At 42.6% G+C, this 19,221-nt stretch overlaps 3 protein-coding genes across 5 annotated transcripts in view; 1 reads left to right on the forward strand and 2 right to left on the reverse strand.

Moving 5' to 3' along the window:
- The first annotated feature begins 1,129 nt into the window (after positions 1-1,129).
- Positions 1,130-4,660, forward strand: LOC109527163 (uncharacterized protein K02A2.6-like). The gene has a single exon (XM_019888906.1). It carries the CDS (start codon positions 1,437-1,439, stop codon positions 4,470-4,472), a length of 3,036 nt encoding a protein of 1,011 aa, XP_019744465.1. The 5' UTR covers positions 1,130-1,436; the 3' UTR covers positions 4,473-4,660.
- A 2,059-nt stretch (positions 4,661-6,719) lies between these two features.
- On the reverse strand, positions 6,720-12,391 carry rbp1.1 (retinol binding protein 1, cellular, tandem duplicate 1). The gene is made up of 4 exons (XM_019888887.1): positions 11,839-12,391; positions 11,437-11,615; positions 9,433-9,534; positions 6,720-7,193 (listed from the first exon to the last, which is right to left on the reverse strand). Exons 1-4 carry the CDS (start codon positions 11,909-11,911, stop codon positions 7,143-7,145), a joined length of 405 nt encoding a protein of 134 aa, XP_019744446.1. The 5' UTR covers positions 11,912-12,391; the 3' UTR covers positions 6,720-7,142.
- Positions 12,392-14,355: 1,964 nt separating this feature from the next.
- The window catches only part of nmnat3 (nicotinamide nucleotide adenylyltransferase 3), a 19,321-nt gene continuing 14,455 nt past the window's right edge, over positions 14,356-19,221 (reverse strand). For all 3 annotated transcript variants that reach the window (XM_019888886.1, XM_019888885.1, XM_019888884.1), the window contains exons 4-6: positions 18,124-18,203; positions 15,998-16,197; positions 14,356-14,924 (exon numbers count right to left, since the gene is read on the reverse strand). In XM_019888886.1, coding sequence (XP_019744445.1) covers positions 14,709-14,924; positions 15,998-16,197; positions 18,124-18,203 — 496 coding nt within the window. In that variant the 3' untranslated portion in view covers positions 14,356-14,708. The remainder of the gene's footprint in view (positions 14,925-15,997; positions 16,198-18,123; positions 18,204-19,221) is intronic.

Raw genomic sequence — 19,221 nt, forward strand, 5'->3', positions numbered from 1 at the left:
TTGGCATTAATTTAAATGAATTTTAACGGAATAAAATGTTTTCGCGCGAGATTAATGTGGTGTTATGAGTAGAATAACATAAGAACTTCATTTCCCAGCATGCCACAGTAGTTAGGTTGCAGAGTACAAGTTCGGAAGTAAAAGAGTCCCATGAGTTCTATCCAACACGCCTCGTCTCCTTTATTTTAAATATCACGAGAGACAACACAATTAACGCGGCAGACGTTACAGCAGATGTTACGTTGCTCTATAAATAAACCAGAAACAACAAGCGCGCTGCACATGTCCACGCACGTTTGTTTTGCCAGCCACGGCAGCACGAGACACCGAAAACGGATACTTTTAGAGTTTATGAATGGAAAGTTTACTTTTAAAAAGTTGCCAGATTATTCCACTGACAAGACCAAAGTTACCTGTATGTTTTGCAGTCTAAACTGAGCTATCATCATAGCACGTCGGGTTTGAAATACCACTGAATGGCCAAGCACACAGCTGACATGAGTACTCCGCCCCCTCATCTCAGACAGACAGCTATGGATCATTTCAAAGCGAAGAAAATGGATAACACGCTGATTGCTGATAACTGGAAGCGTTTCAAGCAAAGATTTACTATATACATAGCAGCAAGTGGAGCAGGAGGTGATGATGAAAAACTGAAGGCTCACATTCTTTTGCATGTCATTGGAGAAGATGCTTTGGACATCTACAACAGTTTTCGTTTGGATGAAGCTAATTTGACTTTGGCAGAACTGATGAAGAAGTTTGAAGAGTACTTTGTGCCCAAACAAAATGTGACCTTTGAAAGGTACAAGTTTTTCACGCATGACCAGCAGCAAGGAGTACCTTTTGATCAATACTTGGCAGAGCTACACACGCTGAGCAAAACATGTGAATTTGACACTCTGAGAGACTCATTAGTGCGAGACAGGATTGTTTGTGGAACAGCGGATAATGCACTGAGAGAAAGACTGCTTAGAGAAACTGAACTTACATTGGATGAGTGTGTCAGTATGTGCAGAGCAGCAGAGACCACTAAAGCACAAGCTAAAGAGCTGCGAAGAGGAGAAACAACAGTGCATGCGATAAATAAAGCACAACGGAAGAAAAATACATTTTCCAAACAAAAAGACCAAAAGGAAAAAACTACAGAATTTACATGTGGTAGATGTGGAGGCAGCCACAAGCCAAAGTCTTGTCCAGCATTTGGAAAATCCTGTAACAACTGTGGAAAAAATAACCATTATGCAAAATGTTGCAGAGCCACATCAAAACAGAAAGTTCACACAGTTGAAGAAGATGACGATAACGAGGAGTTTATCGTGGATGTGGTACAAGCTTGTACAGCAGAAAAGGAAGAATGGATCGTGCCAATAACAGTGAATGACACAATTATACTGTTCAAGTTGGATACAGGTGCACACACAAACCTAATATCAATGGAAGACTACAAAACACTGAAGACAAAGAGCAAAATTCGTCCTGTAAAAACTAGAGTGAGTGGATACACTGGAGAACGTGTTCCTGTTCGAGGTGGATGCATTGCAACTTTCAAACACAAAGATCGGCAGATTAGAGCACAGCTACTGATTGTGGATATGAGTGTACAACCAATCCTGGGACTCAGTGCATGCACAAAGCTCAATCTGGTCAAAAGAGTGTTTGTTGTGACATCTTCAGAAGCGGAAAATGCTCAGGATGTACTCATGGAAGAGTATAAGGACTGTTTTGAAGGACTTGGATGTCTTCCTGGACTACATAAAATACGTCTTGATCAAAATGTGACACCTGTTGTACACCCTTGTAGGAAAGTTCCGTTTGCGATGCGAAAAAAGCTGAAAGATGAATTAGAGCGCATGGAAGAACTCGGAGTCATCAAGAAAATTGATGAACCAACTGAATGGGTCAGCTCACTGGTTGTTGTACAAAAGAAATCAGGTGCGCTGAGACCATGCCTGGATCCAAGGGACCTAAACAAAGCAATCATGAGAGAACATTTCAAGTTACCAACCAGAGAAGAAATCATGGCACAATTTGCTGGAGCTAAATGGTTCAGTAAATTAGATGCTTCGTCTGGCTTCTGGCAATTGAAGCTAGATGAGGAGAGTTCCCGACTGTGCACGTTCAACACCCCAGATGGGAGATACAGGTTTCTCCGGTTGCCGTATGGTATCTTGTCAGCACCAGAAGTCTATCATAAGACTATTCACATGATTTTTGAGCACATACCTGGAGTAGAGACCATGATGGATGACATCATCGTATGGGGCTCAACTCGAAAAGAACACGACGAAAGACTGAGACAAGTGCTAGACAAGACGAGGGAGGTGAACCTGAAACTTAACAAAGAAAAATGTGAGTTTGCAGTGAAATCACTGACCTTCGTGGGAGATGTGAGCGAAGAGGGAGTGAAGCCAGACCCGAGAAAAACTTCGGCAATCAACAACATGGACAGACCAACCAACAAAGATGAGGTGAGACGGTTCCTCGGAATGGTGACATATCTCGCCAAGTTTGTCCCTCAACTGTCCACACAGTCAGCACCTCTCAGGAGTCTTCTCGAACAAAAGAACGAGTGGATGTGGTCCCATGAGCATGAACAATGCTTTCTAAAACTGAAAGAGATTCTAACAAGAGAGCCCGTGTTAAAGTTCTATGACCCGGAGAAGAGCACCAGGATTTCGGCAGATGCATCACAGTTTGGTCTGGGAGCAGTGCTGCTGCAGCAACATGACGAGCAGTGGTCACCTGTCGCGTATGCATCGAGAGCCTTGACAAGCGCCGAGTCCAGGTACGCTCAGATTGAGAAAGAGCTGTTGGCGAGTTTGTATGCATGTGAGCGTTTCCATCAGTATGTCTACGGTCAGAGGTTTGAAGTGGAAACTGATCATAAACCCTTAGTGTCCATCATGAACAAACCCTTGAATGACTGTCCGGTACGCATACAGCGTATGCTAATCAGGCTACAAAAGTACGACGTGCACATGATATACACACCAGGTAAATACATGTACGCCGCCGACACCTTGTCTCGAGCAATAGACAAAGAAGAACATGCAGACAGTGAGAAAAGCACAAAAATACAGGCATATGTGGACATGGTCGTGTCATCCTTGCCTGTGACTGCGGACAGAACAGAACAAATACGGAAAGAGACAATCGCAGATAACACCATGAAAGAACTCAAGAGCACGATACTAAAAGGGTGGCCGGACAACAAAAAGAATTGTCCTGAGAAAATACAAGATTATTGGAATTGCAGAGCAGAGCTTACGGTGGTGGATGACCTTGTACTGAAAGGAAGCAAATTTGTAATTCCATCCTCACTACGCAAACAAATGCTCCAGAAGATACATGAAGGTCACCTCGGAGAAGTCAAGTGTAAACGTAGGGCGAGAGAAGTGATGTATTGGCCAAGAATCAACCAAGATATTAGCCAGACAACAGCAGCATGTGAACTGTGTCGCATCTACAGGCCAAAACAACAAGCAGAGCCGCTGATGAACCATCCAGTACCCCACAGACCTTACCACAAGGTAGGAACTGATCTGTTTGACCTTGATGGAAAGAGCTACATAGTAGTCACCGATTACTTTTCCAACTATCCGGAAGTTGGTGCTCTGCAGTCAACATCAAGCAAGGCAATCATCAGCTATCTGAAGGCAGTGTTCGCCAGACATGGTGTCCCATGTGAACTGTTTTCAGACAATGGACCTCAGTTTACCAGCCACGAGTTTGCTCACTTTGCCAAAGAATGGGGTTTCCATCACTCCACGTCAAGCCCCATGTATCCAAGGTCCAACGGCTTGGCGGAGTCCTCTGTAAAAACGATTAAAACTATGATGAAAAAATCACAAGACAGAGATAACTTTCAAAAGAATCTGCTGATATACCGGAGTGCACCTCTACAAAATGGGCTGTCACCAGCTCAAATGCTGATGGGTCGCCGCATTCGTTCCAACCTACCAGTGTCAGAAGACCTGCTGACACCCAAGAGCGCATGCAGAGTCCAAAAGTCAAAGGAGGAGCAAAAGGCAAAACAGAAAAGACTGCATGATCGTTCAGCAAAACACTTACCTGTGCTGAAGCCTGGAGACGTTGTGCGCCTCAGGGACATTCCTACAGGGACATGGAAACAGAAGGGACAGGTGGAAGAGGAAGTTGCTCCACGCTCTTACAAGGTCCTGGTGGGAAATGGCCTAACTCTGAGGAGGAATCGCACGGATCTACAACTACAGTCATCAGTGGAGGGTCCTGCGGTTCAAGACACTCTTCCACAAGACACAGTTGGTTCGGGGGAGTCGACTGACACAGGGCCTGTTCAAGCTGACCATGATATGACAGCAGTGTCAACGTCACCAGCTGTTGAAAGGATGTCAAGACCTAAGAGACATGTTCAGCCTCCAAAAAGGCTAATTGAAAGTTGTTTTAAAAAAAAAAAAAAAAAGTTTGTCTTTATGCTTGCAGTTCTATGATAAGGATATTGTTGTGAAAAAACAAACAAAAAAAAAACAAAACAAACTGTAACATCACCTTGTTTTGAAGGGTAAATATAATTTCCTTATGTGATAATATTATTTCTTTAAAGGGGGGAAGATGTGGTGTTATGAGTAGAATAACATAAGAACTTCATTTCCCAGCATGCCACAGTAGTTAGGTTGCAGAGTACAAGTTCGGAAGTAAAAGAGTCCCACGAGTTCTATCCAACACGCCTCGTCTCCTTTATTTTAAATATCACGAGAGACAACACAATTAACGCGGCAGACGTTACAGCAGATGTTACGTTGCTCTATAAATAAACCAGAAACATAATATCAATGGCCACTCACCCCCTTCATGAATACAAAAGCATGTAATCGGACCTGAATGATTAAAATCATGTGATGAATCTTTTAAAAAAAATGACCTTATTACTATATGTAGACTTATAGTATTGATATGGCTTGACATCCTCTTTGCAACCCCAAGACGATGCACTGTGTAATCTACAATCAATTTGACCAAAGAATCACCACACATCATTGTGAGGCCTATCGACAGTTCACATTCGTATTACTACACCTTGTGACAAATGTTTTATTCATAAAGGTATTCATAATGTCTACAACTAGTAAATTATAGAAAAACTAAGGCTGTTTCATAATATTTTTAATCGCGATTAGCCTTTAGATCAGGGGTCCCCAACCTTTTTTGCCCCACGGACCGGTTTATGTCAGACAATATTTTCAGGGACCGGCATTTAAGGTGTGGCGGAAATAATACAACAAAATAATATGGTATGAGCTGCATGAAAACTGTGGTGTTTTCGAAATATAATAATAAACACAAGGAGCGTCTAATCTGGCCGCAACACTCCAATCGCTATGGCAATGTTTAATGCCTTCAAAATACGATACAACGCAAATTCAAAGTGCATGAAAATGACGACTCACCACAGCACCGAGCTTGATTTTCTGCAACCAGACGGCCCATCTCGGGGTAATAGGAAACAATGACACCTCAAGTGTGTGGTTTATGTCCAGTCTACTTCGTAATTTTGTTTTCGTCGCCGTTGCTGCAGAAAACCCCCTCCTCACACAGGTAGCATGTCGGATATAGCAACAGTGCTATTGTGGCCATCTCAGAGTATTCAAGATTATGTAGGAATAACTGCTCCAAGTGAAAAATGTTCATGTAAAATTGAAAATCGAAATTGTTATTTCAATAAATATTTGCATTTTGCACATAGAAAAATGATTCATGATTCCATGTTGATGAGAGCATTCAAATGGGGAAAAATAGGACAAAAAAATATAAAAGAAATTCAGAAACGATAAAAAATGCGTGCGTAATCACGATGAATTTTTAGTGAATTTGAGTTAATTATGACCTAGCATTTTTAATTAGATTAAATATTTTAATCGTTTGACTGCTCTAATATATATATATGTCGATAGATGGCAGCCCGGTGGTCGAGTGGTTAGCGCATCAACCTCACAGAGCAGAGGTCGTGTGTTCGATCCTGGCTGTGTTCCCCCCGTGCCTTGTATTGGGTTGTGTGGGTTTCCTCCGGGTATTCTGGTTTCCTCCCACATTCCCCGAAAAAAAATAAACATGCATGGTAGGCTGATTGAACACTCTGAATTGTCCCTAGGTGTGAATCTGAGTGGGGATGGTTGTTCGTCTCTGTGTACCCTGTGATTGGCTGGCAACCGCCTACTGCCCGAAGACATCTGGAATAAGCTCCAGCATGCCCCGCGACCCTTAAAGCGGATCAGAAAATGGATGGATGGATGGATGGATGTACATTTATTCATTCTGTACCTGCATGTGTTTCTTCCAACATTCCAAAAACCTGCATTATAGGTTGATTGAACGCTCTAAATTGTCCCCAGGTGGGATCGTGAGCACGAATGTTTGTTTCTCTGTGTGATTAGTTGGCAACCAGTTGAGGATGTACCCCACCTACTGTCCCAAGACACCGGGGATAGGCTCCAGCACGCCTGTGACCCTCGTGAGGAGAACTGGCTCAGATAATGGATGGATGGATGGATATATTCTGATGATAACAGTCAAGTCACTGTATGTTTCCAAAGAATGAAACAAACACCGCTTTAAAAGCCAGTGGGACCACACCCTGAGACAGGTAAATATATTCTTCAAAATCTTCTGTCTCAAAATATTTAAACAGAATTTATCCTTTAAAGAAAACCACTCAAGAAAGGGGAGATGACAAGGCAGTGTTGGATTTCATTTTAGTGATTTATTTTCCTATCAGTGACAGCAAAGAATTGTGAGGGATATAATTTATTTACATGATATTCTGACTAAAGACACTTTCATCCTTCAACTACACTCAGCTTGGGTGCATCTAGATCCATCAGTGCGGTCCACCTGTCTGATCAGCTACTCTTAACGTCATCTATGCTTTTATGCATACAGAGCGGTTGGGGATGTTACACCGGATGCATGCTAGGTTGTTTTTTCCAGCGGTGTTTGACAGAGCAAGGTAAACGTCGATGATATATTGGTGACTTACTATCCTGGCGGAAAATTATATTGTGGATGAGTGCATGAAAATGGACTAACTGGGATGTTGGATGCTATGTCAGCTGGGGTGGGGGACGGTTGGAGGGGGTACCATCTCATTGGGCCTATGAGCCCCTTTAGGACTTCTTGAAGACCTGCTTGGAGACAACTCCTCCAGCTCTCAGCTCCTAGAAAGAAATTAAACACAAGTTGAAGAGAGAGCAACGTTCAGCAAGATTGCCATGTAAAAATTGTGCATGTGCTGCAATCACATTCACAGTATTGGGTCAAACTACATAACTTAAGAAAGGATTAAAAAGGTCTGAATAACCACTGTAAAGTGTCACCAAAAATTAGAAAGTGTTTGTGTGGTGTCTCTTTAACGTAAAAGTGTATGCTTACGTAAACAAATGTATCTAAAGTAAAGCTATGCGGTTGTTGGAAAAAAAACACATTTTAATTCTCTTTGTTTTGTGTTTAGTTTGGCAATCACCTTCAATCGGGACTGTCAAAAACATCTTAAATCCATCTTTTTGTATTGTTTTGTTTTGTATCCTAAGTGTTCCCAAGCTAAAGCAACATGCCGTCCGAACAACACGACAGCTCATATCTCGTACATTGAGTCACTCGTATCCCAAGACACCGCTGCATTTAGAGTCTTCAATGAACCTAACTCACGCATCTTTGAAATGTGGGAGGAAGAGGGGGAAAATTCCATTTGCCATTAAAATGGTGGCCGAATGTGATTCTCTTAATGCACTCCCCCAAATCCATTCCGTGCAAAGCAGGACCATTTTCTTGTGCCTTGCAACAGTTTCCTCCCACCAGGAATCACTGCTGCTTGAAAATCAAAAGCTCCATCAGTCTCTCCTCTGATGCCCTGATGGCTGCTACCTGAAAGCAAAACTTTGGGCCGTCACTGAAATTAAATAATGCAGCTGATTACTTTTGGCTTCAGCCTTAACACAGAAGGAATCCTCATTTTGCTGACCTTGTGAGATTGGTCATGACTTCACAGACTTCTTTTCACATGGTAATGCTTTTATTAGAGACTACAATGGGGCATGAGATAAGATTTGAAAGGGGACTCAGTGAAGTGTTTGTAACAAATTACAACTGCAAAATCAAGAAAAGAACATGTTATTGTGGGGCAGCACAGTGAAAGAGTGGTTAGCATGTGTGTTGCTCAAATTTGAGGTTCTGTGTTTGAATCACAGTTCCAGATTTCCTCAGAATTTTCTCGGACTATGGCCACATTTCAAAAACATGGGAGGTTCATTCATCACTAACTTGTCTATATGTACACATATGAGCGTGACCCGAATGTGCAATAAGCACTTTAGAAAATAAATAGATGGAGTGATAGTATCTGTGATCTGAGCATCCTCACACAAACATATAAGCATGTTGCAGATCTTTTAGCTACTGTATATTCCTATTATGGGTTTTTACAATATAAAGGCAACTCTAAAGAAGATATACCACAAGTATTTGCCAACCGCCAAAAGGATGTAGAAGAAGAAGAAGAAAAAGAAGAACCAGTCACTGCAACCAATGTGACGTGCTGTATGTCGTTACTTTGCTGCTGACTCTCACAGAACAAAAGAAGGGACCGTTTCACCAGCTAGCTTGCTAGTTTAGCATGCGACATCTGCCACATCAAGCATTTACTATTTACAGCACCAAAGGTGCAATAACCGACCATGTTTTCTACATTTGGCCACAATGCGACACAGGATTCTGGTTACGGTAAGCCATTTTAAACTCAAAAGAAAAAAAAAGTATGAAGTTAGAAGCCAAACTATCAAATCCTACAAGAACTCGTTGGCTGCCGTCAACAAGAATAAAGTGGGGATTTTGAGTTTGAGTCTGAACTCTAATATAAATACTTATAAGTCAGACCTGAGTATGTCATTGGACCAGCCAACCTATGAATAAAATGTGATTAAAGTCAGGAAAATGCAGTAGGCTATGTGTCCGTTTTACAATTACGGAGGGTGACAAATAGCTTGAAGCAAGCATGTTTGTCTTAGTTGGAGACCTGTTCATTCCCCCAATTCGTGTTCTTGATAAAATAGTCGTGTTTTTTAATATGGTTATGTCTGTTTGTTTCAAGAATTTGTTTCAAGTGTGTGGGAGGAATAAAATCCAAACATTTAAAAATATAATTGTCTCATCTCTCTCTGTATGGCGGATTTTTACCAATTGTGATTGGCGTCTCATCGTCAGCTAACGTGCCGTCGGATTGATAAAGAAACTCTTGGAAATTAAGACTCTCTTTAGCACACCACAACTGAAGTTGGCTTGGAATTGCAGGACAAAATATATGCGGCGTGCATATGCGCCGAGAGGCATTTCCTGACTTGGATTTAAGTATCCAAAATGTGCGATTGATATTCACGGTGGGTGCTGATGATGTGTCCTTACCAGATGAAGCTCGTCTCCGTCCACCCAGTGGGTCCAACCTCTTCCTTCAATCTCCCCTTTCTGCACACACACCAGTTTATCTCCTTCCCAGGTAATGGTGGTCTGAGTGTACAGGTCAAGATGAGAGATGTATTCCGTTAGTATATCTGGACTGTCATCAACCCCGACAGAAAAATCAATCATCAATAGTACCTGTCGTTAACACATCCATGTAAACACGCTGCCTGTCAACATGACGATAATATCAGATCATAACGGATGCATGTGACCCTGGACCTCAGCCTTTAATTAAGATTAGAATTTATCTGTAATCAGGATACCAAATCACAGTTTCTCTCTCAAGGTATAAAGGATGACTTTCGGCATCGGCGTTTCTGGCTGTTGTTGAGAAATGGCTTTTGCTTTGCACAGTAGACTTTGAACTTGCACATTTGGATGTAGTGCCAACAGTATCGACTGACATTGGTTTTCCGAAGTGTTCCTGAGCCCATGTGCTGATATCCTTGACGCATTTTTGATGCAGTGCCGCCTGAGGGATGGAAGGTCACGGGCATTCAATGTTGCTTTTTCAGCCTTGCTGCTCACATGCAGTGGATTCTCCAGATTCTCGAGCCTTTTTGATGATATTATGGACCATAGACCGTAAATCTCAACTCAACTGTATTTATAGAGCACTTTCAAACAGCCATCGCTACATACAAAGTGCTGTACATCCCTCATTGAAATCCCTCAATTCCTTGCAATTGTACGTTGAGGAACATTGTCCAGCAACAGTTTCTCATGCAGTTCTTCACAAAGAGGTGAACCTTGCAACATTTTTGCTTGTGAATGACTGAGCAATTCAGGGAAGCTCATTTTCTACCCAATCATGGCAGCCACCTGTTCACCTGTTTCAAACAGGTGTTTGATGAGCATTCCTCAACTTGCTCAGTCTTTTTTGCCCACCGGTTCCACCCAGCTTTTTTGGAACATGTTGCAGCCATCAAATTCTAAGTTCATGATTATTTGACAAAACCAATAATGTGTATTAGTTTGTATCATGTGTATTAGCTTATATATTATGTTTAACACAACATCAAGTTCATTGGAATTGGGTTTGTGCTATTTGTTCCAGAAATTGCATTTATTCTTTATTCTTAACAGTCTATTTCTCTTCATTTCATACTGTTTGTCTTGGCTTCATTGCTTCCAGCATGTCTATGTTGTGCATGTTAGATTTTTCTCTGTCCAGTCAACTGTCAGCCTATTTGTGTTGCCACATACATTCAGTCTGCCCAGAGCCTTCAGAATCAGTAGTGCTGGCTCATGTAACTGTAGACGCAAAAAGGGGCTGTTTCTATAGCCAGGTGGATTTCAAATTCGCAAGCTGGCTCACAAGAACGTCAGTATTTTCCTGTCCTCTGATTGGTTGGTCAGAGCAAGGTAAGTTTGACAAGCCAAACAAGTTAGTGTAGATCTGAACACATTTAATAACCGGCACCTGTTGTAAGTTTGATGTATTTTATTTAATATTTTAGTTTTTGTCATGCTATTAGATTACAACAATTCTGAACTGCTCCAAATGATGTACGCCGCACAGGCGACTGCTGTTATACAGTGGTTTTGTATAGTATTGGTGGTTTTTAAAATTACGAGATGACAGAGATGGTATTTAGAGATAAATGAAGTCAGAACAACGCCCCCCTCAAGGCCGAGGTACTGAACGTATGGGTTGCCACTGTTTTTTACCGTATGTAAATATTACAACCTCTCATATTTTTTGCACCCACTCACACTGTCACGCAACCGCACAATCCAATGAGATCAGAGGGTAAAGCTCAGGGAGGTGTTTCTCATTTAGAGGGGCTAAATGAGAAACACCTCCCTATTTGGCTACATGGGAGGGTCAAAAGATTGGAAACAGATTTCTGCAACCACAAGAATAAACACGTTTCATGAAATGTCTGTTACTCTTCCTTGACATTTCAAATCACCACCTTCACATTGGGTCACATCGGTACTCACCATACACTTCCTGTCATCCACCCCGGACAGATCCTCCTCAAACTCCTTGCCCACATAGAAATCCATGTTGTAGTTTTTGAAGGTACTGAGGGTTTTGATGATGATGTGATCCCCTTCATGGACGATGTCCTTGTCCGGCTTCAGCAAAGTGGCAATTTTCCGGATGGCAACATTAACATCTGCAACAAAGTGCCCAGATGAAAATACATTGTTATTTGTTCACAGCCAAGACATTCTACACTTTTTACTTCTGGTGAGATTATTTCAAAATGTAGTGAGTGGTTTTATTTTTAATTAGCAGCAAGAAAATAATACAATCTGCCAATCATGGAAAAGCACCAATTAAAAGACCCACAACATGTCAGTTGGCAGGGTTAGGTGATTTCTTCCTGACAAACTCACCAAGAGCCTTGAGGTACTCCTCAAAGTTGTCATTGGAAATCATTTTCCAGTATCCGTTCAGATCCACCGGCATTTTGGCAGCTTCTCCAGGGGTTCCCTTACTCTGAGTGGTCGAGGAGGTAGTAGCGGAGGGCCACTTGTGCTCGAGAGCAAATCCCGCCGTCAGAATCTCCCATTTGAAGCAAACTCAAACCCTAATCCGATTACGTGCCAGGTTTTCGATTTTCTTTTCACCTCCCATTTCCCAGCTCATGCTAAAATCACGCAAGCCTCGCTTTGATTTATCCTTGGCTGGAACTGCACAGGCCCACATAATATACAATGCACCTGTGTGTGCTTCATTTCGCAGTGTGCTTACAACGTCGATGAGGGATTAGGATAAGTGAACTTCCTTCAGGTCCATATATATATAACGCCACGTGTTGGCCCTGAGCCCTGATTTATTCTTATAATGAGTTACTTTTAGTAAAAACAGAAGATACAGCAACTTGATGCAGAACATGTGTCGACTGTATTAAAATAGCCTGAATGAGGAGTTCCACAAGCACGATCACCCGAGCTGAAAAAAAAGAGACAAAAGGAATGAAACAAAAGAGGCTCGTCAAGGCCTTGGTTTTGTTGAAAACCCATTTCATTTACTAATCTCACACTGCAGCTAAATTCTTTGTGAGTAGGAACACATGCTCTTTTCAAAAAAGATGCCAATGAGCCTTCACAAGTCAGAAGGAAATACCTCCAATAGTTTAGCAGCTGCCAGGAAGATCTGGCGGACACGCAGTGACTAAGCAACTAAACATCCTTTCATCCATCCATTTTCGACAGTGTTTGTCCTCATTTTGGTTGCACGTGAGCTGGAGCCTATCCCAGCACCCTTAAGTGGTCGCCAGCCAGTCACAGAGCACATATGGAGAAACAATAATTCACAATCACACGATAGACAATGTCGTCTTCAATAAACCTGATTCTCCTTGGGAATCTTCTAGGCCACAGGTGTCGAACTCCGGTCCTGGAGGGCCGCTGTCCTGCATGTTTTCCAAGTGTCCCTGTTGCAACACACCTGATTCAAATGATCAGATCATCAGCAAGGTCTGCCGAAGCCTGATATTGAACCTGTTCATTTGAATCAGGTGTGTTGCAACAGGCAGAGTTGGAAAACATGCAGGACAGCGGCCCTCCAGGACCTGAGTTTGACACCTACTGTATGTTCTAGGCTGAAGAATTCTTCTATTCCGTTTTTTAAAATTCAGGCCGAAAGAAATAAAACTATTGCCTTGACACCAGCTTGGTGCCAAAGAACGATGTGGAAATGAGTTTAACAGCTTCATTTAGAAACAATTTGTGTATTTCTGTCATTCTTTGGCATCTGGAGGCCAAGAAACCATGTTGGAGTGAGTTGAGGGGCTTCATTTAGACAAAAGTAGTCCTTTGCTGGTATCTTGTGGCATCTGCACCAAAATATGACAGATTTAATGCCATCAAGTTCGACACATCTGGTAAAAGACGTTCAAATGAGGTAAAATCAATATTTACATTTGAAATGTCAAACTGATTTATTTTTCAGGATTAAGCAGTGAAAAATTGAGAATGTCGGTATGTGGCTTGGTATGAAGGGTGCATTCTGCAAAAAACGGGAAAGGGCTGCACTTCAAAGGGAAACTGCTTGTGTTCGTCGGGGTGGGTCACTGACCTCCAAATCAGCTCACATTTGGGACTTTTTCCAAAAGTTTCGAAACAATTTGGGTTTTGTCCTCATGTATTATTCAACCAAATATGAGAAGCCTGTCTCCATTTTATAAAAGTGTGATCTCTGGTCACATCGTAGTTTTTATGGGGACAAAACATAGATTATAAATCTGGAGATGGAAAAAAAATGCAGCCATTACAACAGCCAGAAAACAAAATCAAGAGCACCAGCCAAATAGTACAGTATAAAAACTACATGTTTTTGACTTCCAACCTTGTGACACCGCACACATGAGAAATTGAAAACATTTAGGAGAAAATGTTATGAGAAGTGACCCAAATAAAAAGGCCCGGACCTAAGAAGCAGATAGGCACCAAAAATAAAAATTTACTTTTTCCAAAGTAGCAACACAAAATTAATATACTCAAAAACAAAACTATTATATACACGAGAAAATAAAGTAGCAACTGAAAATCACCTTCTTCAGGGACATACTTGTGACAACAAGATAAACGAGATCACTTGGTGACTCTTGAGGCTGCAACGCATGGCAGGAGGAAAATCAGCAACGTGGCGAGACAATGGGCACGGCAAGGATCCTCCAGCAGAGAACAATGGGAGAAGTTGGTTCAATAGGCTGCCACCTATTCACGCTTATGTGGCAAAGGTGAAGGGGTGAGTGAGAGGAGAGCAGAGGAGGAAGGGGAGGAGCAGGAGTAGGCAGAGCAACATGGCAAAGGCTAAACAGAACCACGACAGAAAACTTCATCCACAAAGCGAACACGACATGTCCATGAAGTGAAGTAGAGCAAAGGCTGGTGAAAATGTTTTCTGCGAATCCCATTCAAGTCCAACATCAATGATATTGTTGTGCAAATCTCCACCACACTGCAGGAGAGTAAATTAAATCCCCGTGACCCTGGGAGAAGAGAAGCACGGATCTGTGATCGACTTCATACTTCAAGGATGTCTTGTGATCAGCTCACTCTTGTCAGTCACCCAGATTCTCTGCTGGCAACCAGGCCTGCATGAAAGCTGCCCCCTACCCCACCGGCAGAATGACTGACCACACTATCACAAGGGCTCAAGTGCCAAGCACCGTGAGGCCAGACACGCTCCATACGTACGTATGTAGAGCTGGTGCATCATCGGCTCGTGGAACTCTTGGGAGACGTGTTGATGTGTGTCATTCATCTAGACTTTCAAAGGGCTGCTGTGCTTGTTTGGCGAGCGGCCTCAGAGCCATGCCCTCATTTCTCCTTTCGCTGTCCTCGGTGTAGAGGTTGTGCTGCTCAATGTATTCTATTACAGAGTCTGGGATCAGGTATTTGACGCTCAATCCCCGTCGGAGAGCCCGCCGGACCTCTGTTGCGCTGGTCTCGTTCCTTACCCATTCTTTCACCTGGAACACATTTCAGGACAGCCAGTGGGCGAACCCTGCATGGTGCATGACAGCTCGGTTAGGTCCGGCTGCAATGCTAAGGTGGCGTTCGCTTAAAACTATCTGACCTGACAGTAGAATATTTTGTGAAATTATTTTTTTGAAAAATAATCCCTCTCTGGTGGAATCTTATGCCTACAACTGCATTTTCATTATTATTATTTTATTATTTTATAACTTAAGACGGAACGACAGAACCGGGCCTATCAGAGACAGTAGGAAGAGTGTGTCAATCATTTTCACGCACATGCACCCTCACGTAGACTCAGTCTGCCGGCTGACCCATACAGCAGCATCACACTGATAATTTTCTCAGACACATTATGGAACTCCAGTGATCAACAAAAGTAAAAAAAAATCAGGAACTGCAAAGCTCTCAAGGGGCAAAGGTGTAATATTAATTTCCAATGCGAACAGCTGCATCGCCGGGCCTACCTAATATTTTTTGATTGTACATTCTGAGAAAGATAACCGGTAACATTTTGTGTTTGGCAACTCATGTCGGCATGTATAGAGTGCACATTTTACATACAGTGCATGTCACGTGCGCATTTGTGAGGGGTGTGGCCTTGGTCAGGAACGCCAGGGTAGGGAGGGAGGAGTGAAGTGAGGCGAGATTCAAATCTTGCTCACAGCCAGTGATCAACAAAAGTAAAAAAAATCAGGAACTGCAAAGCTCTCAAGGGGCAAAGGTGTAATATTAATTTCCAATGCGAACAGCTGCATCGCCGGGCCTACCTAATATTTTTTGATTGTACATTCTGAGAAAGATAACCGGTAACATTTTGTGTTTGGCAACTCATGTCGGCATGTATAGAGTGCACATTTTACATACAGTGCATGTCACGTGCGCATTTGTGAGGGGTGTGGCCTTGGTCAGGAACGCCAGGGTAGGGAGGGAGGAGTGAAGTGAGGCGAGATTCAAATCTTGCTCACAGCATGAAAACTGCACAGTTTGAAGATTTAATTGAGTGATTCTTTCCATGCCACAAGAGGGTGCTCATTTACCGATTCACAATTTGCCAGTCACTGACCTGGAAGATGTTTTGTCTGTAACGCCAAAGGGTGTCCGATTCGTGCACCGTCTGCTCGGGCTGCAGCCCGCCTCGACTAACACACACCAAGCCAAAGCCCCCGACCACCTCCTCCATGTGGTCATCCCGCCACAGGCCAGGGATCTTGAAGGTTTCCAGGAAATCAGCTCCACACAGAAGCTTGAGTTGAGGAGGAATGCCTGCAGGGAAAAAGAGGTTCAGAAAGTGAGAAGGAAAGCTGGGTCCGGCGTCCGAGGCTGTGGTCTATAATGTGAAGAGTCCTTAAAATGCAGCCCACAAACGTAATGTCATCAGAACTGAGCGTTACTCAGACCCTCTTGCAGACATTGCATATCACAGTTCCTTTCCAAGGAACTGATTTGGTATGCTGTGGGTGGCCACAAACAACCTTTTTGCAGGCACGTCATATTTGCGATATATTGTGGCCACAATTTCCATTGTTTTTTCCCCAATGCCTTGTCTGGGCCTCTATGTGTGAGACATTAGATTAGGATAGTCGACTTTTGGTGATTTGCTAGATGGACCAAAATTGTAACTCAATAGTTAGGCCTTCTGAAAAACACATGCCTAACCGTTCAGTAATTCCGTACTTTTTTGCACAACATGCCAATCTTTAAGTCAGCGGTCCCTAACCTTTTTTTTGACCCACGGACCGGTTTAATGTCAGACAATATTTTCAGGAACTGGCCTTTAAGGTGTGGCGGATGAATACAACAAAATAATATGAAAACAGTGATATTTTCTAACCATAATAATAAACACGAACCATGACACGAAGAACGTTCTATCTGGCCACAACACTCTGGTCGCAATAGTAACATTTAAACATGCCTTGAAAATAAGATACACTGCAAATGCAAAGTGCATGAAAAATACGACTCACCATTGCCACATATTATGCAGAGTGCGCTTGTTGCGTGGGAATCCCCCATTGAGATAAATCAGTATTTTAAGTAGGACTCTTGATACTATCCATTAAATGTAGCCTTCTTTTTCTTGAAAGTCGTAGGCCCATTTTCTGTCTCCTGGCTGGGTCTTTTCCCCTTGCCAAACATGTTCGTTTTTTACTCATTTTGCTATCGCCTGGGTTTCATTTTAGCGGTAACCTATCACGTGACCGAGAAGCGCGCCTTGACCTGCGTCAAGAGTGACACAATGTAGAGTAGATGGATGTAACAGAGACTCTGGTAATTTTTCAAAAGAAAACATCTTTCAGATTCTGAAATAAATAAAACGGAAGTAATATAAGTTCTTTATTCTTTCTGTCAGGCCTGATACCAAATGACCCATGGACCGGTACCGGTCGGCGGACCGGGGTTCGGGACCACTCTAAGTAAGGATGTGAACGGCAAAATTCACAACAACTGCTATATGTGTGAGGGTCAATCGCCTTGTGTGAAGGTGGCAGTCACTGACTGCATTTTGTTTCGCGGTTGATCAATTCAGTTACATTCAGCCAGCTCAATGTCCACTGACTCAGCATTGAAAGGGCCCATACATGTTGCGCTAGCAGGTGAGTTGTTAGTTGTGCAACAATGCAAACCAATGCGACCTGTGGTCGCGAACAAAGTCTTAAGAGCGGCGTATTAACATGATCTCTAATACTCTGAAGCCGGCAGTCGGCTTTTGCTCAAGCACGTGTTCTAACGCATTGCTCGATACAAATCCTTCACGCTGACTCTAAGCTTGTAAAAGAGCAATATATGCAAAAGAAAAGATTTCACTGATAACCATGTGCTTTTGTACACTCAAACAATTGGCAAACCACCAATCGCTCCAATGCAGCATTTGTGTATCTTAGCACAGAGGTCCCCAAATCACTGGCCCGGGTAGCCATGTGGCAACAGGTACACAGATAAGACTGAATTTTGCATTTATTTGTTTTTGTAACCAAGCATATTAATCCCTATTAGGATTATACGTCCATACGCCCGGCCCCCATGGCAATGAGTTTAGTAATTTAGTTGAGTTACTTTCTGGAATCAATTGTTCCTAACCTGGTTGTAGCTGGTAAAAATATTTTTGGGCAGAAAGATACTACAGTAAAAAATTCACCCCAAAAGGGAAAGGGACTTTTTATGGTTTTGTGGGTAATAAATTCTTACTTTGTGAGTGACCTCTGATTCCACTGGAGTCTTCGCGTATCCTCTGTTCATACTCGTTTAGAATACGACCATAATGATGCCTGTCAGGAAAAAGGTGTGAAGTTAGTGAACTCCATGTGAAATATAAACCACGTCAATTTTTTTTCTGGCATGTTTGACAACTTGTATTATTCAAATGCCTAATGACGCTTATTAATCAGATGGAGCTAAATCAGAGGGAATAATTGTGAAAAAATTCACTTGTGCGTCTCTCTGCTAAGCTTCTTACAGCAGTTATATTATGAGTGTTGGTTGGTGAAACGAGGGGTGGTGCTCAGCGCCTGGAAACAACGGCCCGCTTTATGTCATGATCAGCAGGTTACACAAATGCAGATCAGAAACAACAATGTGAAGGGGAGGAGCAACGGTCGTAAGGGGATTTGTGTGGAATCATGAGAAAGGGGGGAAGGCCAATGCAAAAAATGGAGGTGGGTGAATGAAGCAAGCTGAGGGTCGATTGACCAAATTAGCAAGAAGAAATCACAGCCACTTTCACGTGGCAATCCAAGAAAATTGGGGCACAAGGAGCATTAGACAGAATATAGCTTGTGTAAAGTGCAAGTTAACACAGTTACGGCTTCGGGTATTCAGATAATTCCATGCGTGGTGATGACAACCACATAGCGAGCGACACTTGCTTTCAATGCAAAGGGGCGCTTCTGCTGTTGAACTTCACTGTAGCCATGGCTGGCGATGCTCTACTTTGGAATGTTGGAACTTGGAAGCAGGCAATTTCACATTGTAAAGTGATTTTCAAGGAACCAGAGGATGACACTGATACTGACCACACAATTGCAAGTCATAGAACGAAACTGCGACAGGACAAATAAAGTCAGGATGATACATGAAGCCTTTTTGGGCGCTGACGCTGTCGGGTGGTCCGTTAGCCATGTTGTGTTTACCCTGCCAGAACTGACGCTGGCCCAGTACATTCATAATTTCACATGATATGGTACAATGATTATTTAAGCCTTGAAGAAAATATTCTTTGTACCGTAAATTCCGGATTACAAGCCGCTACTTTTTTTCCACACTTTCAATGCTGCTGCATGTAATATG

The sequence above is a fragment of the Hippocampus comes genome, unplaced genomic scaffold (assembly GCF_001891065.2).
Source record: "Hippocampus comes isolate QL1 unplaced genomic scaffold, H_comes_QL1_v1.1 scaffold228, whole genome shotgun sequence".
Taxonomy (NCBI): domain Eukaryota; kingdom Metazoa; phylum Chordata; class Actinopteri; order Syngnathiformes; family Syngnathidae; genus Hippocampus; species Hippocampus comes.